Source organism: Gallinula chloropus (genome assembly GCF_964237585.1).
Source record: "Gallinula chloropus genome assembly, chromosome: Z".
Taxonomy (NCBI): Eukaryota; Metazoa; Chordata; class Aves; order Gruiformes; family Rallidae; genus Gallinula; species Gallinula chloropus.
In genome coordinates, this window is record NC_140089.1 from 60763728 (window position 1) to 60782480 (window position 18753).

The 18753-nt window shown below is 39.2% G+C and overlaps 1 protein-coding gene across 1 annotated transcript in view; it reads right to left on the reverse strand.

The window, feature by feature from the left end:
• DOCK8 (dedicator of cytokinesis 8) overlaps positions 1-18753 on the reverse strand; it is a gene marked incomplete at both ends in the record, with an annotated part of 90883 nt that overhangs the window by 16538 nt on the left and 55592 nt on the right. The window contains 12 exons of the mRNA XM_084278292.1: positions 2411-2498; positions 3074-3209; positions 3747-3929; positions 4648-4793; positions 6417-6586; positions 7179-7318; positions 9987-10142; positions 10957-11070; positions 13419-13568; positions 14339-14434; positions 15720-15815; positions 17685-17860. Coding sequence (XP_084134418.1) covers positions 2411-2498; positions 3074-3209; positions 3747-3929; positions 4648-4793; positions 6417-6586; positions 7179-7318; positions 9987-10142; positions 10957-11070; positions 13419-13568; positions 14339-14434; positions 15720-15815; positions 17685-17860 — 1651 coding nt within the window. The remainder of the gene's footprint in view (positions 1-2410; positions 2499-3073; positions 3210-3746; positions 3930-4647; positions 4794-6416; positions 6587-7178; positions 7319-9986; positions 10143-10956; positions 11071-13418; positions 13569-14338; positions 14435-15719; positions 15816-17684; positions 17861-18753) is intronic.

Here is an 18753-nt window from a genome sequence, read left to right on the forward strand (position 1 = left end):
AGAACTGTGGAGTCAAATGAGAGGAGCTGATATCATAGAACAGAAGTCCCAAAGGGGACACTTAAAACTAGGCTTCTGGATAGTTTAGATAGATACTTCCTTAATAAAAATCTGTGTAATGACGACTCCACCTTCAATATCATGTACAATTTTTATCCCAGTTTCAGCTGAAATAGAGTTAATGTAATTAAACCATGACAATTGTTCAATAAGTATGCAGTAATTTCTGAATGCATTGCCTGTACACAGGCAATGCATTCAGAAAACACAAAATGGGATAAAAGGCAATTGATCTAACACTTCTAGAAAAAAAGTAAAACTAACAGTCTTGGGCAAAGGGGAAGTCGCTTCAATGCCCTAACATCAGTATTTAATGTAAGCAATGTAAAACATGGATGATTGACACTGTTGACTATCTAAGACAGCAAGTCCAACAGCTGTGGGGTCAATACAGCAGTGCCCAGGCCATTTAAGAGAGGACTAAAGGATTTTTATAAAGACAGACGGAAGAGGGTATCATACACTGCCTTTGTGATAAGGCAATGCATGATACTTGCGTAGGTGAGACTAAAGGACAAGGTCTGGAACACGGTTCCTATACAGCTGAGTGCTCTAAGCGTAGGTGCAGCTCCTAACAAAAGTGCATTTTCACAAATCCCCTGTTCTTTTTCCTAAACTGCTCAGAGAAAGGCTGTTGAATGGCCAGAAGCTTCTCTGAAAGCTTGAAATTACAGCTGTTTTGACTTGGGCGAAAGCTCCTAAGGTGCATTTCTGTGGCTGAAGCAACACCCTTAAAATGACATTTCTGAGTGACTTCAAATTCTGAGGCTTTTCTGCTACATTCACTTACCTTTTCTGCTCAATAGAGTCCTACACAAAAAGAAAACCAGAAATGTATAGAGCCGTCCTTCTGGTCACAGCCAGAGAGTTCTGGCTAGGAATGAGGCTGTATGGTTGTTAATTACAATGACTCAAAGCAATGAAGAACAGAAGGACCTGACAAAAGGTTGGTGCTATAATCAAGCCAGAGATTGTTAAACACAACTAAGAACTAACCAAACTAAGCAAACAGCGTAGCCCTTGGAACCATTTGCAGAGCCATTCAGCCCTGCACATTAACCATGCTGACTGGATCATCTCTGACATCACAGGTAGCTTGGAAATGTGACTACAATCAACTACAAAGAATTCTGGGCATCAGCATGAATGAGGCTGACTGGTAACCTGGGCAAGCCTGCTGTGCCCACATACAAACTGCAAACACCTTCCTTACATATATACTGACGGGACTGAAAATGGATGAGAGCAAAGATCTTTCATACCACAGTGATGAATGCTGGGTGTAACAGAAAGGCTGAGACAGCATGCAGAGCTTTTCTTATGTAATCAGAAGTTTTATTTTAAGTGGTTTAGCTGAACTACCGTAAAGACATAGTGCAGAGCTGCTGCTTCAGGATTGTTTTATGCTGATTTCAATGAAACTGTCAAGAGAAAGCAAGCTGCTTTCAGGGTAAAATAAAAACATCCACACAGAATCTGCACCTCTTGCAATATAACAGAAGGTGGAAGGATTATTTTTATACATATAAGTTACAAATTAGCAATTCTGTGTTTAAAAATCTGTGAGAGTCATGAATGAGTGTTCAGCTACAACAGTGTAGTTGCTGCATATCACAAACCAGTGTTCTCAGTTCAAATTCACACATGTTGGAGGGTATCATGGAAGCTCACAGCAGCTGGACTGGTGAGAGGCCACTGTCTCTATCTGACACACAGTGGCCCATTTAGGTAGTCAAAATTCAAGCAAGTATATATATGGACAAATGACATATCTCCTTTAGGGAAAATGAAGATGCTGGTATTAACAAAAAGCGTTCCTGAAAATACAGTTTTCCATAAACATAGACACTGATTTGTCTACTACCATATATTGCTGATAGAGTGAAATGTACTGAGACATCATACCTAAAACCTGCAACAAGAAAAATACACACTACAGAGTCAATATTCACTACTCCTGCTAAAAACTCTTCTCAATTTTTAACAAGGTATGTCAAACCCAGATACACTGATTTCATATGGCAAAACTGTGTTCCACAGCACTGATACTATATATACACAACTTATATCAATAACAGTGTTTTCCATACTGTTAATATGAAGAAAAAAAAATGTATCAGTAACTATTTAAACGTCTCAAGTATTTATGATTTCATTGTTGTGTTACAGCAAGGGTTGGGTACTTCTACATTTCTATGAAATATTTTCTATTTCATTCTCTATCACAGAAGAGGGAAAAGATTGAAACTGCTGACTTTGTAATAAAACACCCTGGGATAAAGAACAAAACATAAAAACCCCAAACATTGTGGTTCTAATAAAAGCAATATATATTTATTAAATTACTTACTTATCTTGTCTCTCATTTGCCTGTCGCCAATGAGTCTGCTCCTTTCTCCAGCGCAGGTTTTCATTTAGCCCTGCTGATCTGTCATTCCCTAAAAGTGCAACATATATCAGTGAGATTAAAGCAAAAGGGGACACCAGAATCCGATAGCTCACCAAAAGGAGACCTATGTCTGTGGCAGTCTGTCAGAACTAAACCCATACAATTTTACAGCCTCAGGGCTCTAGTAAAAGGATAGGACCCCATCATTTTTTTCATATAGGATTTTTAGAACAGTAGCTTGCTTAATGTCTTCAAGACCAAAACACAAATTGTTCCATTTATTAAATGAAACAAACTTTTTTGCTATGAACAATCTGTTCTTAATAGATAGTTTTGATACCATTTCTAGGGTCTTGATTAGACATTAAGACAATTTCTCAGAATGTCTTAAAGCTTCTTAGTTGACCTTATACTCTTCATCTGAGAAGACCTCAGTCCTAGCTACACCTTGGATAGTTAAAAGCTAATGATTTTTTTTTTTTTTTCAAAACCAATAGAAAGGGCTATGTGTGAAAAATACAAGGGTGAAAATGGGGAGTGTGCATAAAACCCAACAAATTAATTTATGTCTACAACATCTTGAGATCGTCTCAAAAGACAAGTGGAGAGAGGTGTATGAAGTACCAGCTGGTATTCTGCAGCGCTTCATCATTTCTCCTCTGGCTCCTTCACCTCTCAGTAAAGCCTCTTCTAATCGGGCCTTAACATCTCGTGACTTCTGAAGTGCTTGAGTGCTAACTTTATCTGAGCTTTGTTTGCCCTGAAAGTAAAATCAAAGCAGTCAACACCAATACCTCCATCTCTGGACATGAGTCCAAATTACATTTCCAGGACTGGACACAACAGAAGAGACTTGTAGATTGGGCAGAAAGCAAAGAATGTAATAATATATAAAGGCTAATTTAATATGGCAGATGAGGAAAGAGGTAATATATGTCCTGCTAATTAACCCAAATACATGGCTCAGTACTACAGAGAGAAAAATTAAAGTTCAGAGAGGAGATAATTTGGTTAATTTCAGACAGATCTTGTCAAACAGTGGAGTCCTGATGCCTAATCCCAGCTCTTAACTAAAGGATTATCCTTAGTGTCCTGCCAATATGTTGCCCACCAAAACCAGTCCTCAAATCCCCAGGAAAAGAAAAACAATAAACGAACTTAAGATAGCTTCATAGGGCTCCCCCAAAGGTTTTGGATGCATTTTGCTTTAAGGTCAGTGGAAAAAACCCCAAACAACAGTTAGTGGGAATAAAAAACCCCAAATCGAAAGAAGACAACGAATCAGGCCATGATTCACCTTGTACTCAAAGCATGAGACACAAATGAAGAGGAGGTCTAAAATCCTGTTCAACTGCATGGATGGAAGGTCTGCAATCCATTTCTGTATTAGACTCTGATCAGCATTTTTCATGATCCAGAGGTAACAGATCAAAAGGTTGCGAGTAGTATCAGGACTTAATGTTGCACTCTGTCTGTATGGCTAGGAGAAGATAAAGTAAATGTCAGTTGAAAGAAGAAAAAGAAGAAGGAGATTATTCAGGTGAAGTAATGTTATTTCAATTTCAGTGAAATCAAATCTCAGGACTACAGTAAGTTCAACCTTTTCCAGGTTATTCTGATCATAATTTTTGAATGCACATGTGTGTAATTAGTGACAAGACTAGTTGTATGCATGTAAAAGAAAGAAGCACAAGAGCATTGTTTGCTGGATGATTGTATTTTAATTTCCATATAATAATATCGAAAAAAAATTGTATAGTTGTTTGGTCCCCTCTTGCCATGCCGTTTCTCATCCAAATTTTATAGAAGATGAAAAAAAACACGAAGATGCATAGAGAAAAGAAGGATCTTAGTCCTAAATCCACAGATTCTGGTGAGATTGGGAAGCAGTGGGAGTCATAGTGTCATTTGCTGATCTGGAAATCAGCTGACTATATTGGGTGTGGAACTGGAAATAAGTGTATGGGGGAAAATGTCAAACTTGTTATGGTAAAGGAGAAATTAAATGAGGGGATGGATGGGCATGGGAGAGGAGGAGAGGGACAAGAGAGGGAGACGATAGGCATTCGCTGGGGCTGGAGGAAACAAGAAAATGCAGTTCATCATGACTTTAGTTATTAGTTACAAGAAATAGTAAAAGAGGAAAGCAAAGAAAGAGGAAAACAGATACAAGGAGACTGGCAGAGTGCTAGACATACCAGGGAAACTGTAGATATTCCAGAGTTCCGGAGATTGAATTGATTGCCTGCAATAGCAAGGGCCACGTTTTGATTGATTGAACCTGTAGCCTCTTGTTCTTCTTCTGGGTTTCCTGTGCGTCCCTTTCCGCTGCGCACATCTGAAACTAGATTTGAAATAAACCATTGGCACTTCCGGAGCAAGCCAGTTGTTGTCACTGTCATGTCACAGTCTGCCATTGGGCTGTAACCTAACAAAAAATCAACACCTCCGTCCCTGAGAATATTGGTCTGGCTGATGCACCAAGCAATGGCAGAGGTGCAGATTTAGCAAGGCAGATTGCAGCCATCTGCAAAGGCTGCCAAATTGTTCCAAAAAACACAAGGAAAGGAGATGTGTCCAATAAACTCCAGGTGTTAGAGAAGCTAAACTAAATAAAAGGTAGTACCAAATACAAGATTATCTCCACTTCATGAAATGAAAAGCAAGCACTTCTTAAGACTTGGAATCATCCACCTTCAGTCCATTTCAGGCAAGAGGATTAACACAAAAGCCATACATGTGTTTGGTGATGCTCAAAAAAGTACGTAAGTCTGCTGACAGAGACAGTAATTCCTGCTGGCTAAAGAACAAGTTTACTTTCAGGTAGCTGCTTCTATTCCCTGCCAGCTTTTGACAACACTTCCAGTTAAAAAACCAAGTTATACCTAAGTTTTGTAAAAATCTCCTCTGATTCTGAATGTCCATTTTGTGTTTTGCAAGTCCTGTTTTTCAGAGAAGCTGAGTGACCAGCCAGTCCCAGTGTGTTCAGAATGAGGTCAACAAACTCTTGTGACACATACACAAAAAGAATTCGTCTCTAAAACCTACCTATACTGGTACACCTGGGCTTCCTCATAATGTCTCCTTTTCTTTTGTGGTGCAACAATAATACTTAGATTAGAAGAATGGGGTGAGGTCTGATTAGCCAACATATAATAAGGGCTTTCATCCTATTAGGCTCAAAACTGCTCAATAGTATTTACATAGTACAAAGATTTTTCTCCAGACATCTAAATGAAAAATATTTTCAGGAGCAGTGACAAAAGTATGTTCTTCAAAGATTATACCTTTTCTTCTTTATAGCCTGTATTTTATTTGTGGAAGTGAAATGCATTTTTTCCAAGAAGCAGAGATCTACTGTCTTATAAAAATTGTGACATAGCCACTTTCAGCAGTATCATATGAACACATGTAGCAAAATGCAAGGAAACAGTTCAGCTAATGGTATTTTAAAAGGCTTGATAATATAGAGCAAAGTTTAGAGGTATGACAGATAATAAAATATATTTCCTGTGTGATGATTAAATTTGCCCAAGATTAATTTTGGAATCATGTTAACATCACTAGAGAGCAATAGAAAAAGATACAAAGAAGACAATCCAATTTCTTTAACTCTGGTGTGACACAATGTCAGTATCTGTTCTGTTTTCATCCTTACTGTCTGCTAAATATATGTGTATCTCAATATTTCTCACAGATTTTGCAGACTTTATGAGCAGTATCATATTTACACAGAGATAGGTAGGAGTACTTATATATACATCTCTGGTCTATCATTTGCTGATGCAATGAGGACACTGAAGTTTTTCCCATCTTTAAAATTTCAGCTTACTTCTAAGTAAAGAATTATTCAACCTTAGTAGACTATGGTGAATTTCTGCACTTGGCATACCTCTTTTGTGTTTGATAGACTGTTTAGGTAAGTCACTCTATGAAGCTGAAAAATATTAAGGAAAAAAGGTCTTACTTGTAAAATCATGGAGTTGTGGCAGTGAATCCAAAATGATCCCAACCAAAGGGAGGTAAAGAGCTGCGATTTTAATCTTCACCTCTTTTTTGGAGCAACGTGAGTCTAGGTCATGGGAACTCAGCAGGCTAAGGATAGCACTGACAGCTTTTCTTTGCACTTTGCTAATCCTGTTAACACAAAAACCATACATAAGGTCCATTAATGGGTCATGCACAAAGTATTTATAAATCAAAGATTTAAGAATCAGAGTGGAGGTGAAAGAAATGAGTTAATATGCCAATATTAATTTGATAATCTCTTCCATTCTGAGCAGAGACTCATGTTCCCTGTGAAAGATAGCTATCTTAAACTTTCAGGCCAATTCACCACAATTAAAAAGGACCCAAGTCTTTCAAACTTCCCATAAAAATTCAATATGCTGATGAGAGTGTCTTAAAGAAAAGCATTACACTTGGGCTAAAGTTTAGCTAAATTCTTGAGCTCAAAGACAGCTGTGTTTTAATGAGAAGAGAAACTGCAATTTTAAGTTGTATTCTTAATTAGTGTATTTAGCCAACAATATTGCAACAAATAGTATATTTTTATTCATTGGGACCAACACACTGCAGATGAAACAATGACTCAGTTACCACTATGTTACAGAGTGACTCACTGAAAAGAGAGGGGGAAACAGTACTGCCCTGGAACCAAATTATGACCTTACCAAGAGTACTAGTATGACCCAATCCCATTTTAACATCTGAAAATTGGGACACTCACCCTTCGCTGTCTGCATCCAGTGCCGCTGCCAGTTCAGTGAAAAGTAAGCCAGTCAGAAAGTGCTGCTGACGGTATTCAGCTGAGAGGTCAAACATAGTAGCAATTTTCTGGTCCTGGAAACTAGAGCAGGAGCTAGAGTTCTGCAAAAGTATATTAGAAGTGTTAAGAATAATAACTGAAATCAAAGCTTCTTAAAGAAATTGTAGTCACCATCCATGCAGCTAACAAAAAATCTCTACCAGAGAAAAAGCATAAACTTTGAAAGAAGGTTGGACATTTTGGAGGAAAACATCTGAGTGTGAAATAAAAAGCATGTAGTTTCAAAGGAGCTGCTTGCTAAGATGCAGTCTCAGCCTTTTTGTTCTGTGTGAGCAACTCAACATTTCTTGATATAGAATTCCTTCCTTGTATTATATAGTATGAGCCAGACACAAAGTTAGAATTTTTTCCATGTTACAACTCTTCACTTTGCTCTTACTGTTGCATAGCAGCCATCAAGCATTGTACAGCAAAAGGTTGCTGCTACATTAAGAGGGACCTTCATTTCAGAAGTTCTGCACTGTGTCTTCTTCGGAATCCATGATGTCTAGCATGGAAGCAAGGTCAGGAAAGGCATAAGAACAGTGTTTCCTTTCACCCTGGAAATCCTCGGCTGAACATGCTGGCAGCTGGCATAATTTAGAGCAGCCTTCAAACTGCTGTAACTTATGGCTTTGACTGATATACAGCCAGCCCAGGAATGGAAAGTTGCTGCTATATATTTGTTGTGAACTTCTTAGCTTCTCCAATCATAGGTCTGTGCCACAGGTCATCTGGAATGTTTTTGTCCCCTGATCGGGTGAGCATAAGTCTTAGACTCTACTCCCCACTGCAGCTACTGGGGTTTATGAGTCCAAATTTTGCTTTTGATTTATATTCTTCAATATTCCCTCCCAATATTTCTGCCAGTTACTTGGGAATAGTCTCAGGAAACAAACACATGAAGTAGCAGTGTACCACACGGTGGCAGCTGTCTTCCAGCATATTGGGTCAAATGAAACTCATATCTTTGAGGAGTCTCTTATTTTGGATCCATGTACTTAAGGCCACTCCCATTTCAACCTCAAGCAGACAGGCATTGGCTGTACTATGTTTGTATGGAATAATGTTAAAATTTAGAACACCCAGTTAGAGTGAATTTGGCTTCTCTCCAAGAATTCTGAAAGATTTATTCAGAAGGCCACATTTCTTACTGAAAACCGAACCCTAGCTAGGCAGCATTCCTGCAGACAGATCGAAATTACTGCAAGGGTGGTCAGCTAATGTACTAAATAATCCAAGAGCCACAAAAGTCTTATTGATCTGCAGAGGTTGCACTTCACAGGTTACTCCTAAAGGAGAAAAAGATTTGATGATGTTGCTGAAGGAAAGAATGATTAAACTGATGCCTGTCCAACTCTAACTTACTATATAACTAGTTGCAAGAGCTATGCTGACTTCTTTTCTCTCCACAAGCGGAAGAGCCCCCTTTCAAGTCCTTTAGCATCCATAATTAGCAGTAAGCAAAACTATTAAGAAATCATTAATGAATAAGAAATCATTAAGAACTACTAAGACCTTTATGCTTTACCCTTAAGACCAGGAAAAACTTAATAAAAACTTAAATAAAATACTATTACTACTATCAGAACCCCTAAGGTATGAGATGTAGCATATCTTAGCATCCAACCAATTCTTTGTCAATGACACTTGAAAATGAAGCTGTGAATTTGAACTGCTCCATTACTCAGTGTGTTTTTGTACCTATAACCATTCTTAGTTTCAGTTCCATCCCCTGCATCCAAGAATTGTGGCAATTATGGGGCATTGCACTGACATGCATCATTCCAGTCCTGACTTCCTCAAGACCACTGAGGTGGAAAACAGGCAGACCATCACCCTGTGTTAGGGGGCTGACCCATGGCAAAAGGAAGACACCATCTAAATAGTATGTAGAGAAGAGGATAAGACTGGCAAAATAGTGTGTGGCATGCCAATTTCTTTGTTGCATGTGCTTTTGAAGTCCACACACAGGATGATGGATGGGAGGTCCTGACATTCAGGAAGTCTAAAGCTGTGTCAGTGTCAGGTCAAGTCTGGAAAAATGTTCATGTACTAAGGATGACATCCTGGGAGGAATGAGAAGTGATGCAGAGGGGCACGCACAAGAATTGCGTGGAGAGGTCAACACAGAGAGGTCAACACTACCTGAGTGTTTCCACACAGAAAAATCATAAAGGTCAAATAAAAAGGAAAACACTGTCCAGAACAACAGAGAAATGACTGGCAAATTCACCGCATCACCTGTACTGCTGGGGTAGGGAGATGAGCTCAGAACAAAGAATGTTAATATTTAAAAGGAAAGCAGGATAATCCTTCTCTGAACAACACTAAGGCTCAACAGCATACTGATCCACAATTGCACGCACAAGTCACAAATGACAGTGTTGTAGTCACTAACTTACATAGTAGTAGCATCTACCTCTACTTGGAGAACAGAAAGTGCAGCTAGAAGGCAAATGCACCTTAACAGTCACTTTCTGTTTACTTGTTTCTAGAGAGGTACATACCAGTGTGATGCTAAGTTTTAACTTGTGTAGATGCAGTCCTGCATAACAAGAGTCCCTTACTCTTTATTCTTCTGCCCTTCTCTTTTAAGAGGGAAGTTGTACTGCCTGATCCAATGGTGACTAATTCTAACCTAAGTATCTGAACACAGAGCAACATAACCCTTTCTCTACATGTGTGCTCCATGTGATGTTTGTGCAATATTGTCCCATAGACACCTACCTGGGAGGATAAGGAGGGAGAGGGGGATGCTGGAGCAGATGCAGAGGTCGTGAAGAAGAGGTTTAGATTGAGGTAATGCTCATGGCTGCAGAGAATTCTCAGGAACTCCAGTCTCATGGAAATCAGGGTGGAGACTGAATTCAGCTTGTTTGAGAGCTAGAGAAGCAAACAAGAAACATGTCATGTGATGGATGTGCACTATTTAAATTACCATGCAGTGACATATCCTGAGTCCTGAAACAGAAATAGACAAATATCTGAGCATGTATTAAAACGCTCACCGGCTCCCTGTACCTATCTAGTTTTCATTCTTTAGTTGCTCTTTGGCAGTGATAGTGTCTGATGACACAGAGCATTGGTGGTCTTGTGATTTTCTTTCATATCAACAATGGCACCAGTGGAGTATTGCACATACTATAGGATACCAGGATGGTGGCCACCTTGCATTCTCCTACCTACCAGTTGAGAGAGGACCTTCCTTTGGTGGAAGTACTACAGTGTGTATATCAGGTCACAAACCAGGAGGAAAAGTTTCCCCTTCAACATCCTGCATCATCATTTATTTTTAATTTCAGAAGACTTGTAGATCATTTTGACTGAATCCCCAAATCTAAATACTGTCTTCAAAGCAGTGCATTGGAAGAGACAGAGACCAAAAGCTGCTCTGCATGGTCTGCACACCCAGCTGTAAGGAATGTAAAAAAGTAAGGGAAGAAAAAGTGGCTCCATGGATGCTCTGCAGCACTGCAAGGTATGACATTTCTAAGGGAGTCTTAACCTCCACTCAATTTTTTTCTGCAGACCACAAATCAAATGAGGTTTAAAGTCTCTGCATATGCAATAGGAAATAGGAAAATTACCTAGGCCTTTAATACAACTCAAAGGATCTTGATGGATAAATTAATCAAACGGAACAGAACACTGGACTGGTTATAAGCCAAATGCAATCCCAATCATGCATGGTGCCTACCTGATTACAGTAATGTTTGATGAGATTAAACACAAATCCTCGGTCCATTAAAGAAAGAAGATCATACAAGAAAAATGCCAGGCTGATATTAATTTTTTCTGCTTGCTCACTTTCCTTTAAAAAAAGAAAAAAAAATATGAATTGCAGATATGATATATAAAATTTATATAAAGGTGGAAGACCTTTTAGAATCATTAAAAAACAGTGTAGGGGTCAGGTCCCAGAAACTTCTCATGGAACATACTGGAGATTTTTTCAGTTCTCCATTTTACATGAACTTGTTAAAAATATACAGAATGACTCCTGTAAATTATTTCAACTACGGTAGCTGTCACAGAGGAATATCACATGATGAATTAAGAAGTTCATCCATGCAACCTTTTGGTCTGACAGCAATGAAATGGAATTTGTGATCCACTGTGAATTCCCTATGGGTTCCAATCCCGCATTTGATGCCTTTTTAATTTTTTTTTCCTTTAACATCAGAGAATGATGGTTTGGGTTCTTAAACCAGGAAATACTGTTTAAAGTATTAACACCAATCTGGACTGGCTCTGCTAATAGAATTACAAGTACTTTGTTTAAAATTTTAAAGTGTAAAACTGATAGTAAAAAAATACTGGTAAGATAAATCTGTGCGTTTCACCTTTCAGGAGCTAAGCTCTTGCATGCTTAGATTTGAACTGATGACCAGAGATATGCAGCTCCAAGTAAAAATCACAAAAAACCCCATGCTGTACCCTCTAAAATAAGGGTACAGTTACTTCAATCCTACCAATTTAAATCATAAAATCTCAGTAGCATATGTAGCTCACCAAGAGGAATTTGTGGATGTGCCTGAGGGACCTGCACACATTTAATTCTCAGCCCTCAGGTTTGTTCACTCAAGACTGACAGATGAGATGACTAAGAAAAATGTTGCCCCTACCTGTGTCTCTGACTAGTGAGAACAGGTGTGAAGCACCTCAGAGTGATTATGTTTTAATTTTTCATTTTTCAACTTTTAATTGCTGTTCAGGAATATATCTGGAATTCACACAGTAAAACATTTTTCTACTAGGAAGAAATAACTAGTTTTCCATGACTTTACTAGGTAGGCTAAAATTTGTCAGACATATCACTTAGAACCACAGGGCAATCTGACATGCTCAACCATGTATTAAAACATAGATTATAATTGCTTGAATTTAAAAATCAGACACACACTACCTACTGCATCTCTGTACAACTAACCAAGGGCCTTGGTTTTGCAAACACTGCTGTGGGATCTTCACACATAGTTCTCTATCAAAACCAAATTGAATTAACAGCCTTATAGGCTGTTTTATAAAACCCACATCTTTCTTGCAAGAAGGCCACAAATAATAATCTCCTGGCAAAATGTACAGTTTCATTGCTACATTAAATATGTTTTGCATTTGTATTACACAACTTATTTTAAAAAAAACCCACATATTTTTATAGAAGCAATTTATCTCCATGTGTCTATCACAGAAGCACATCAAAGGATCAAGCAAAGTATAAAGCTTCAGTGAAAAGTTTATGGTGGAAAGGAACAATCACTTCTGCCATTCCCTACCCTGAACTGTCTTGTCTTGTCCCTTCTCCAGTTTCTGCTCCTCAGCAGCACAGTGGGGTTCACATGCAGAGGCAGAACAGGAAACTGAGTGGGTTGAAAGGTGACCCAGCAGGCCAGGTTTCCAGCCTAATCTGCAATGTGGCAGAGCACATTGCTGTCCTAACCTAGTGCATCTGGCAGCTCTGGGGAATGAAAACATGTTGGTTGCAGCAGCTGAACAAACATCCAGTGATAGATGTGGTCTTAAGTTTGTCTATTGGCCTGTACAGAGTGAAAATAGTAATGTAAACTCACAGTATCAATGTTAAAATATGAATTACATTTTGTGATCCTTCCACTTTTACAATCTGTTGTACCAGTACAACTTATCAAAATGTATCAGGAAAAAGAATTAATGGGATTTAGGGCTTATTTCTTGTCTTTAATTTTCATGTGGTCAGTGCCTCTTTAAAGAGATCTGGGGGTAGATCACTCATGGGTAGATTTTGCAACCCTCAGTCGAATGTGGAATAAAACACTGTGCAGTAGAAATGAGGGCAACAGGAAAGGGGGATAAAAGAAATATGTCCTGCTTGGGCTGCAGCTCAATACCCTGGCTAAACTAGCAGAAACTATCACTACCACTGAAAATGGGTGTCCAACCTTTCCTGTTAATAGAAAAGGGGATTCTCTTCCTGTGACCTGCAGTCGTACCAAGAAGCAGGCTGGGGAACTGAGCTGCAGCTATGAAAGGGGTTGGCTGCCCCTTGCACAGCCACAACTCTTGCTTCAGGTCAATGTGAAAATAGCGCCTCAGTTCTGGTCTAATTCTAATGACACTGCTGAATGTGCAATGGTATTACATACAGCTCAGTGTAACATGATGCTTGCATCAGGCATTTACCTTCTGTGGCTTCACTAGAAGTGCAGCGATCTCTGAAGTAACCACACTAACTATAGTGGTAATATCATCCTTGAAGCGATCAGAGAACCGGGTTCTTCGTGAGTTGTCTTGTTTCTCTGTGTTGTGAACATACTGAGCCATACTCTTGATCTGTAAAAGCAAAAAAAACCCCAAAAGACACATTAAAAAAATGCTTAAACTGGAGGTAAAATTACTGTTTTAAATGTCAGTAAGATTTCCTATTTCCCTGAATATAATCACTCTCATTCTCTCAGAGCTGCTCTGATAAATCCTACATGTATTGGCAATGACAACAGGGAGCCTAAGACTCAAACACAGAGGAATTGCTTCCTGTTCATGTTCATGCAGTTGGTTAATTTGAGTACCAGAAAGCAGAATCACCCTTCCCAGTTCCTTGCATGTGCAGCTCTGAAATGCTGCTGTTTGTAACTTTTGCACCTCATGATGACAGAGTGACACTTCTGGAATTAATTATTATTTCTTGAACTGCTTTTGGGCTGCTTATATGCTGCCAGTGGAAATCAGTGTCTTCTTTACACTGACTTTCATCCCTCAGGGCACTATGAAACTGTGAACTGGGGAGCCTTGTTACTGTTCCCACGTTGGAAAAGACAGGAACAGGTATTCACAGAAAACAAAGGGCTCAGTTCGATGTCCACCTTTCAGCTTTCTGCATACTGTGGACCACTATGCACATAGTTCATGCAGGACTTTCCCATCACAGGTTGTCTGTGGGGAATGGGGGTGAATTCTTTAGTTTTATTTCCATTATTTGAGACATCTCCTTTCCATATTGGGGCTGAACAGCTGAGATTACTGCCCAACTAAATCTATGCCTGGAGTACCTGCTGCTACATTTCACTATTAACTTACTATAAAATACCATTGTCAAATCTTACCAGGAGCTCAAAGAAGAACCAGGCATACTTGAAAACACCTTCTCTCACCATACCTGTGCTGACCACCATCTGCAATGCCAGCTCCTCATGGAAATGCTAGATAATAAACACAAAATGTTGGGAAATGGCTCATCTTCTAGCTGTAACATACCCCCCTCCCCCTCCCTGTAGGAAACTGCCCCATACTGAAGAGTCAGCAGCTGGATGTGGATATGTGGTCATCCCTGTGGGATCAGGAGGCAGATTTAACCAAAACGACACATAAGGAATGTTGGTGGCAAACAGACTTTGTGAATCCCTCTTCTGCTGATCCAGAACCCTGATTAACTAAACTGGGAAATTCCTGTGATCCTTTGGCCATTTGTTGTGTGCATGGCACGATGCAGTCACATTTCCCATTCCCCACTTAGTATTTCCATTTACACATACATCCATATTCTATGACAGAAGGTAGAAGTGAGATTGTTTCTGTGGTTGGAAAAGACACACCAATAACCACAGTACAGCTTGTACAGACGTTTGTAGTTGGAGACAATACCCTTTGCAGTGAGATCTGACCATAAGATACTGAAACCAAATAATCTAAACTTCTAGGAAACTCAAATCTGGACCAAAAATATATTGCTGATTTTTATTCCTGACACAAATAATAAAGCTAATGAGATTCCTAAGCATATTTACATTGAATATGACATACAAATCCATCCAATATTCAGATAAGGTATAACCATTTATGCTTTTTGGCAGAGATCAAACCAATACACAGGAATAACAAAGGAGAGTTTCTTAACTGTAACTCTGATTCTGAACTGCTCATTGCAGGTTTCCTTCCTGCTTCTTCATCCAAAGCCACTCCTGCTGATCAATGCCAAATACAAGTTACAGCTTTGGAAAAATTCTCTATGTGATATGGTACCTTCTATGTTGTTAAGAAAGATACTATGGAATACTCAAGATAGGAAGGAATTTCTTGGTGCTAAAACCTACAAAAAGGGCAAAAGAAAAACATTATTTACAGAAGAAAGAGATGGCAAACATTTCTGGATGGAGTTTACTGTAACATGTAAAGACAAGTAGCCAGCAGTGGAAAAAAACAGAGGCCTTAACACCTTGAGAAAGAGAGCAAAGGGAGGACTCAGGCAGGCCACTACCTGTCTAAATATGTCCTGGAAAAAGAATCTAAAGACTCGGGAGAAAAAGCAGAAAGATTTGGGTAATATTTACTAATATTCCATCACAAACTCCTTGCTTGATAAAACTAGTTGTTATTTTGTTCTCACTTCCCCTCCCCATCCCCTCATTTAGAAGCACCAATTACCAGCACTGCCTTAGCAGTCTGCAGACTCTGTTAACTGCTCCCTCACACTTAGTGGTAGGTTACCTTTTTATTGGATGGTCTTGGGTTTGCACAAATGCTTGGCGTGTCATTTGTTCCTTCAACATAGAAAGACATCCGACTGGAGGAGTGATCCATGGGCTGGAGAGCATAGCCAGAAGAAATACATAACAGTAAGTTAATACACAACTTAATCTAATTAACAAGAGAAGAAATCAGCAGCAGTGGGATTTTTTTGGAAGGTATGCACATATGTTCACCTGAAGAGCTCTTCTAATTTTTCCCCCATCCCCCTTCCTAGGGGATGCCGAAGACCATCTGAATGCAGCAGCCGCAACACAGTACAAATGCCAACCCTGCCATCACGTGTTCAATTTCAGCATTGCATCTGTGTTTTGGAAGCGTTATAATTCAGCCTTTCAAAGGTAGCTGTCCTTGGAGATAATCTGGTGGCTGTACATTCAGAATTAACCAGCACCTGGGAATCTTCCTTCCATTAAAAATAATGCAGTAAAAGGCAGTGGATTGGCAGTAGCCAATTGTAAATTGCTACATTTATCATTGTAATAGCAAATATTTTAATTTTGGATGAATTTGGGAAATAAAGAATTCCTTGAGCTCTGGTTGATTTTTCTTTGGTTGGTTGGTTTGGGTTTTTTGGGGTTTTTTTAGGACACCGTATATTAGAGTAAAATTCATAAAGCTATTGAGTTCAAATCTACATTATTAAAAAAATATATGGATGAATATGTATGCTCACATAAATCAAATAGATTGGCAATGCCTGAACATCTTACTAATTCTGATTTAGTTTGCTAAAGACAAGCACCCATTTACTTTAACTGGAGAGGCATGTGATTGTTCAATAGAGGAAAGACTTGAAAATATTTCTGAAAATAACCTGCTTGAGAAGTAGTATTTTACATATGTAACACTCAAAGAAAATTGAGAGGGGTGGGATATGGTTCGGAGCGCAGCAGACATGCTGATGTGGAGCTATGCCAGTCTTGCAACTTGGAACAGGAGGAAAACACAGCTTTTGTCAGAGGCACAGCTTTGCAGACACTGTCGAATAGGGAATTTGTTTGGATTTTGGATTGTCCAGAGAGGAGCTGAGCACAGCTATCCTCACAAAGCTCTGAGATGAGCCTGGGATGCTGTAGACCAGCAAGTACCAGGTAACAATAAAGGAAGGAAGTTCCTTTTTCTCAGCTGTCATCATCCTTTCTATCCTGAAAAAGTTGTTGCTGGCATATGTAGTTGTGGACGAGAAAGACAGAAGTTTGTGGTTCACTCTGTGGTTGAATTAAGTATTTGAGAAGAGCCAGTTACAAACTATGCACACGGCATCTGCACTATAACCAATTTAAAGTCATGGGGCTGCTGTCATATAAATTACCTAGTTTGTTGTTTTGTTGGGTTCTTTTAAAGTATTTAGTCCCAAATAGGCTCTATGATTTAAAAAAAATTGTTTAAATGAGCAAAAATAAATTATCATTACATTTTAGGAAAACTATTTCTCCTCTGAGGACTTTTTCATCCCTTTCAGAAAGTGAATCTGTTTCCAGTGGGGGGGGAGGGGTTGGAATCGGTGATCTCTCGAGGTCCCTTCCAACCCCTACACTTCTGTGTGTCTGTGCAAACAATAGTGGCCTTTTCTCACAGTGACTCCACACAGCCTGGACCAGCCCACATAGCCAAACATGATCACAACTTAAGTCTCAGGAAGAACAGGAGAGTGAGGCACATAAAAAAAGCTAAACCTTCTGTGGAGTGCCTAACCATCATACAAGAGGCAATGTTCTTACTTCTTGCTCTCTTCATTGATAAGAGACATCAGAATTTAGCAATAGGATTTATTGTTCCCATGCCAAATCTGATAAATAGAAAATGCTTCTGGTGATACATACACTGCATTTACAAGAAGGAAATCCAACCCACAAAGAACAAATTTAGATTATTTGGACTTGGCCCATACAATTCTCCAGATATTTGACTTTGTTCTTTTACCTTGGATGATGTGATGCTTTTGACCTCCTCATCAGCAGAAGTTTGTGTAACAGTGATGTCAGGATTGCTGCAACTTATCACTCGGCTCTGCAGGAGTTTATTCCCAACAGACACTGCGGAAGTGCGTCCAAATGTGTAGTAACGAGACTCTGTTGAAATGGCACTGCTGCCTGCACCTACCAATGGTGAGATGCTTGAACTAAGACTACAAGACGTACAGGTGAGACAAACATGAAGTTCAAGCCAGCTTTTCTTAGTGCTGTTATAGCATCAGCATTTTGACTAGCATAAAGCTCATGAAAATCTCACCATCAGCTGCTTCATTAACAAATTACACAGGCATTGAGTAAGAAGTGTAGATGTTTTCTCAGTCTAGTGAGAAAAGTGATTTCTCAGAGTGATTGCACAAGCATTAGCAAAAGATTAACAGGGTTAACTGAGCAACAGTACTATTACAATAACTCCTATTCTCACCATCTCTTTTAAATTTACTGTTTATTAAGACAAGATTCACAGGTCTAAACACAAAACACCACATTCACCACATAGCTTTTAACACCATGTTCAAAGTATCCAAGTAAGCAGGGAGCACTGCCAGCAGGAATTCCATTAAATGATTACCGAATTTTCAGCTTCCCCATGGACCTTATTTTTATATATTTATATATTCAGCACATCCTAACATAAGTCTACATGTCCCTCTAGGGGGATTTAAACAAATATTTGAAAAAGGGCCTATCTTCAGCTCCCACAGCACAGCTGCTTGGTGGTATGTCAGTTAATACATAGCAATCATTCAAATGAATCCTACAGGCTTTAGGACAATGGACCACAGCAGAATAACAAATGGTTTAGGTTGGAGGAACCTCTGGAGGTCATCTGGTCCAACTTCCCTGCCCAAGTAGTTCTAGGTGGCCCAGGACCATGTCTACATGTCTTTCTATTATCCATCTCCAGGGTGAGACACTTCACCACTTCTCTAGGCAACCTACGCAAGTGCTGGGTCACCCTCACAGGAAAAAAAGTGTTTCCTGATGTTTAAAGGCAACCTCCTGTGTTTCTGCTTGTG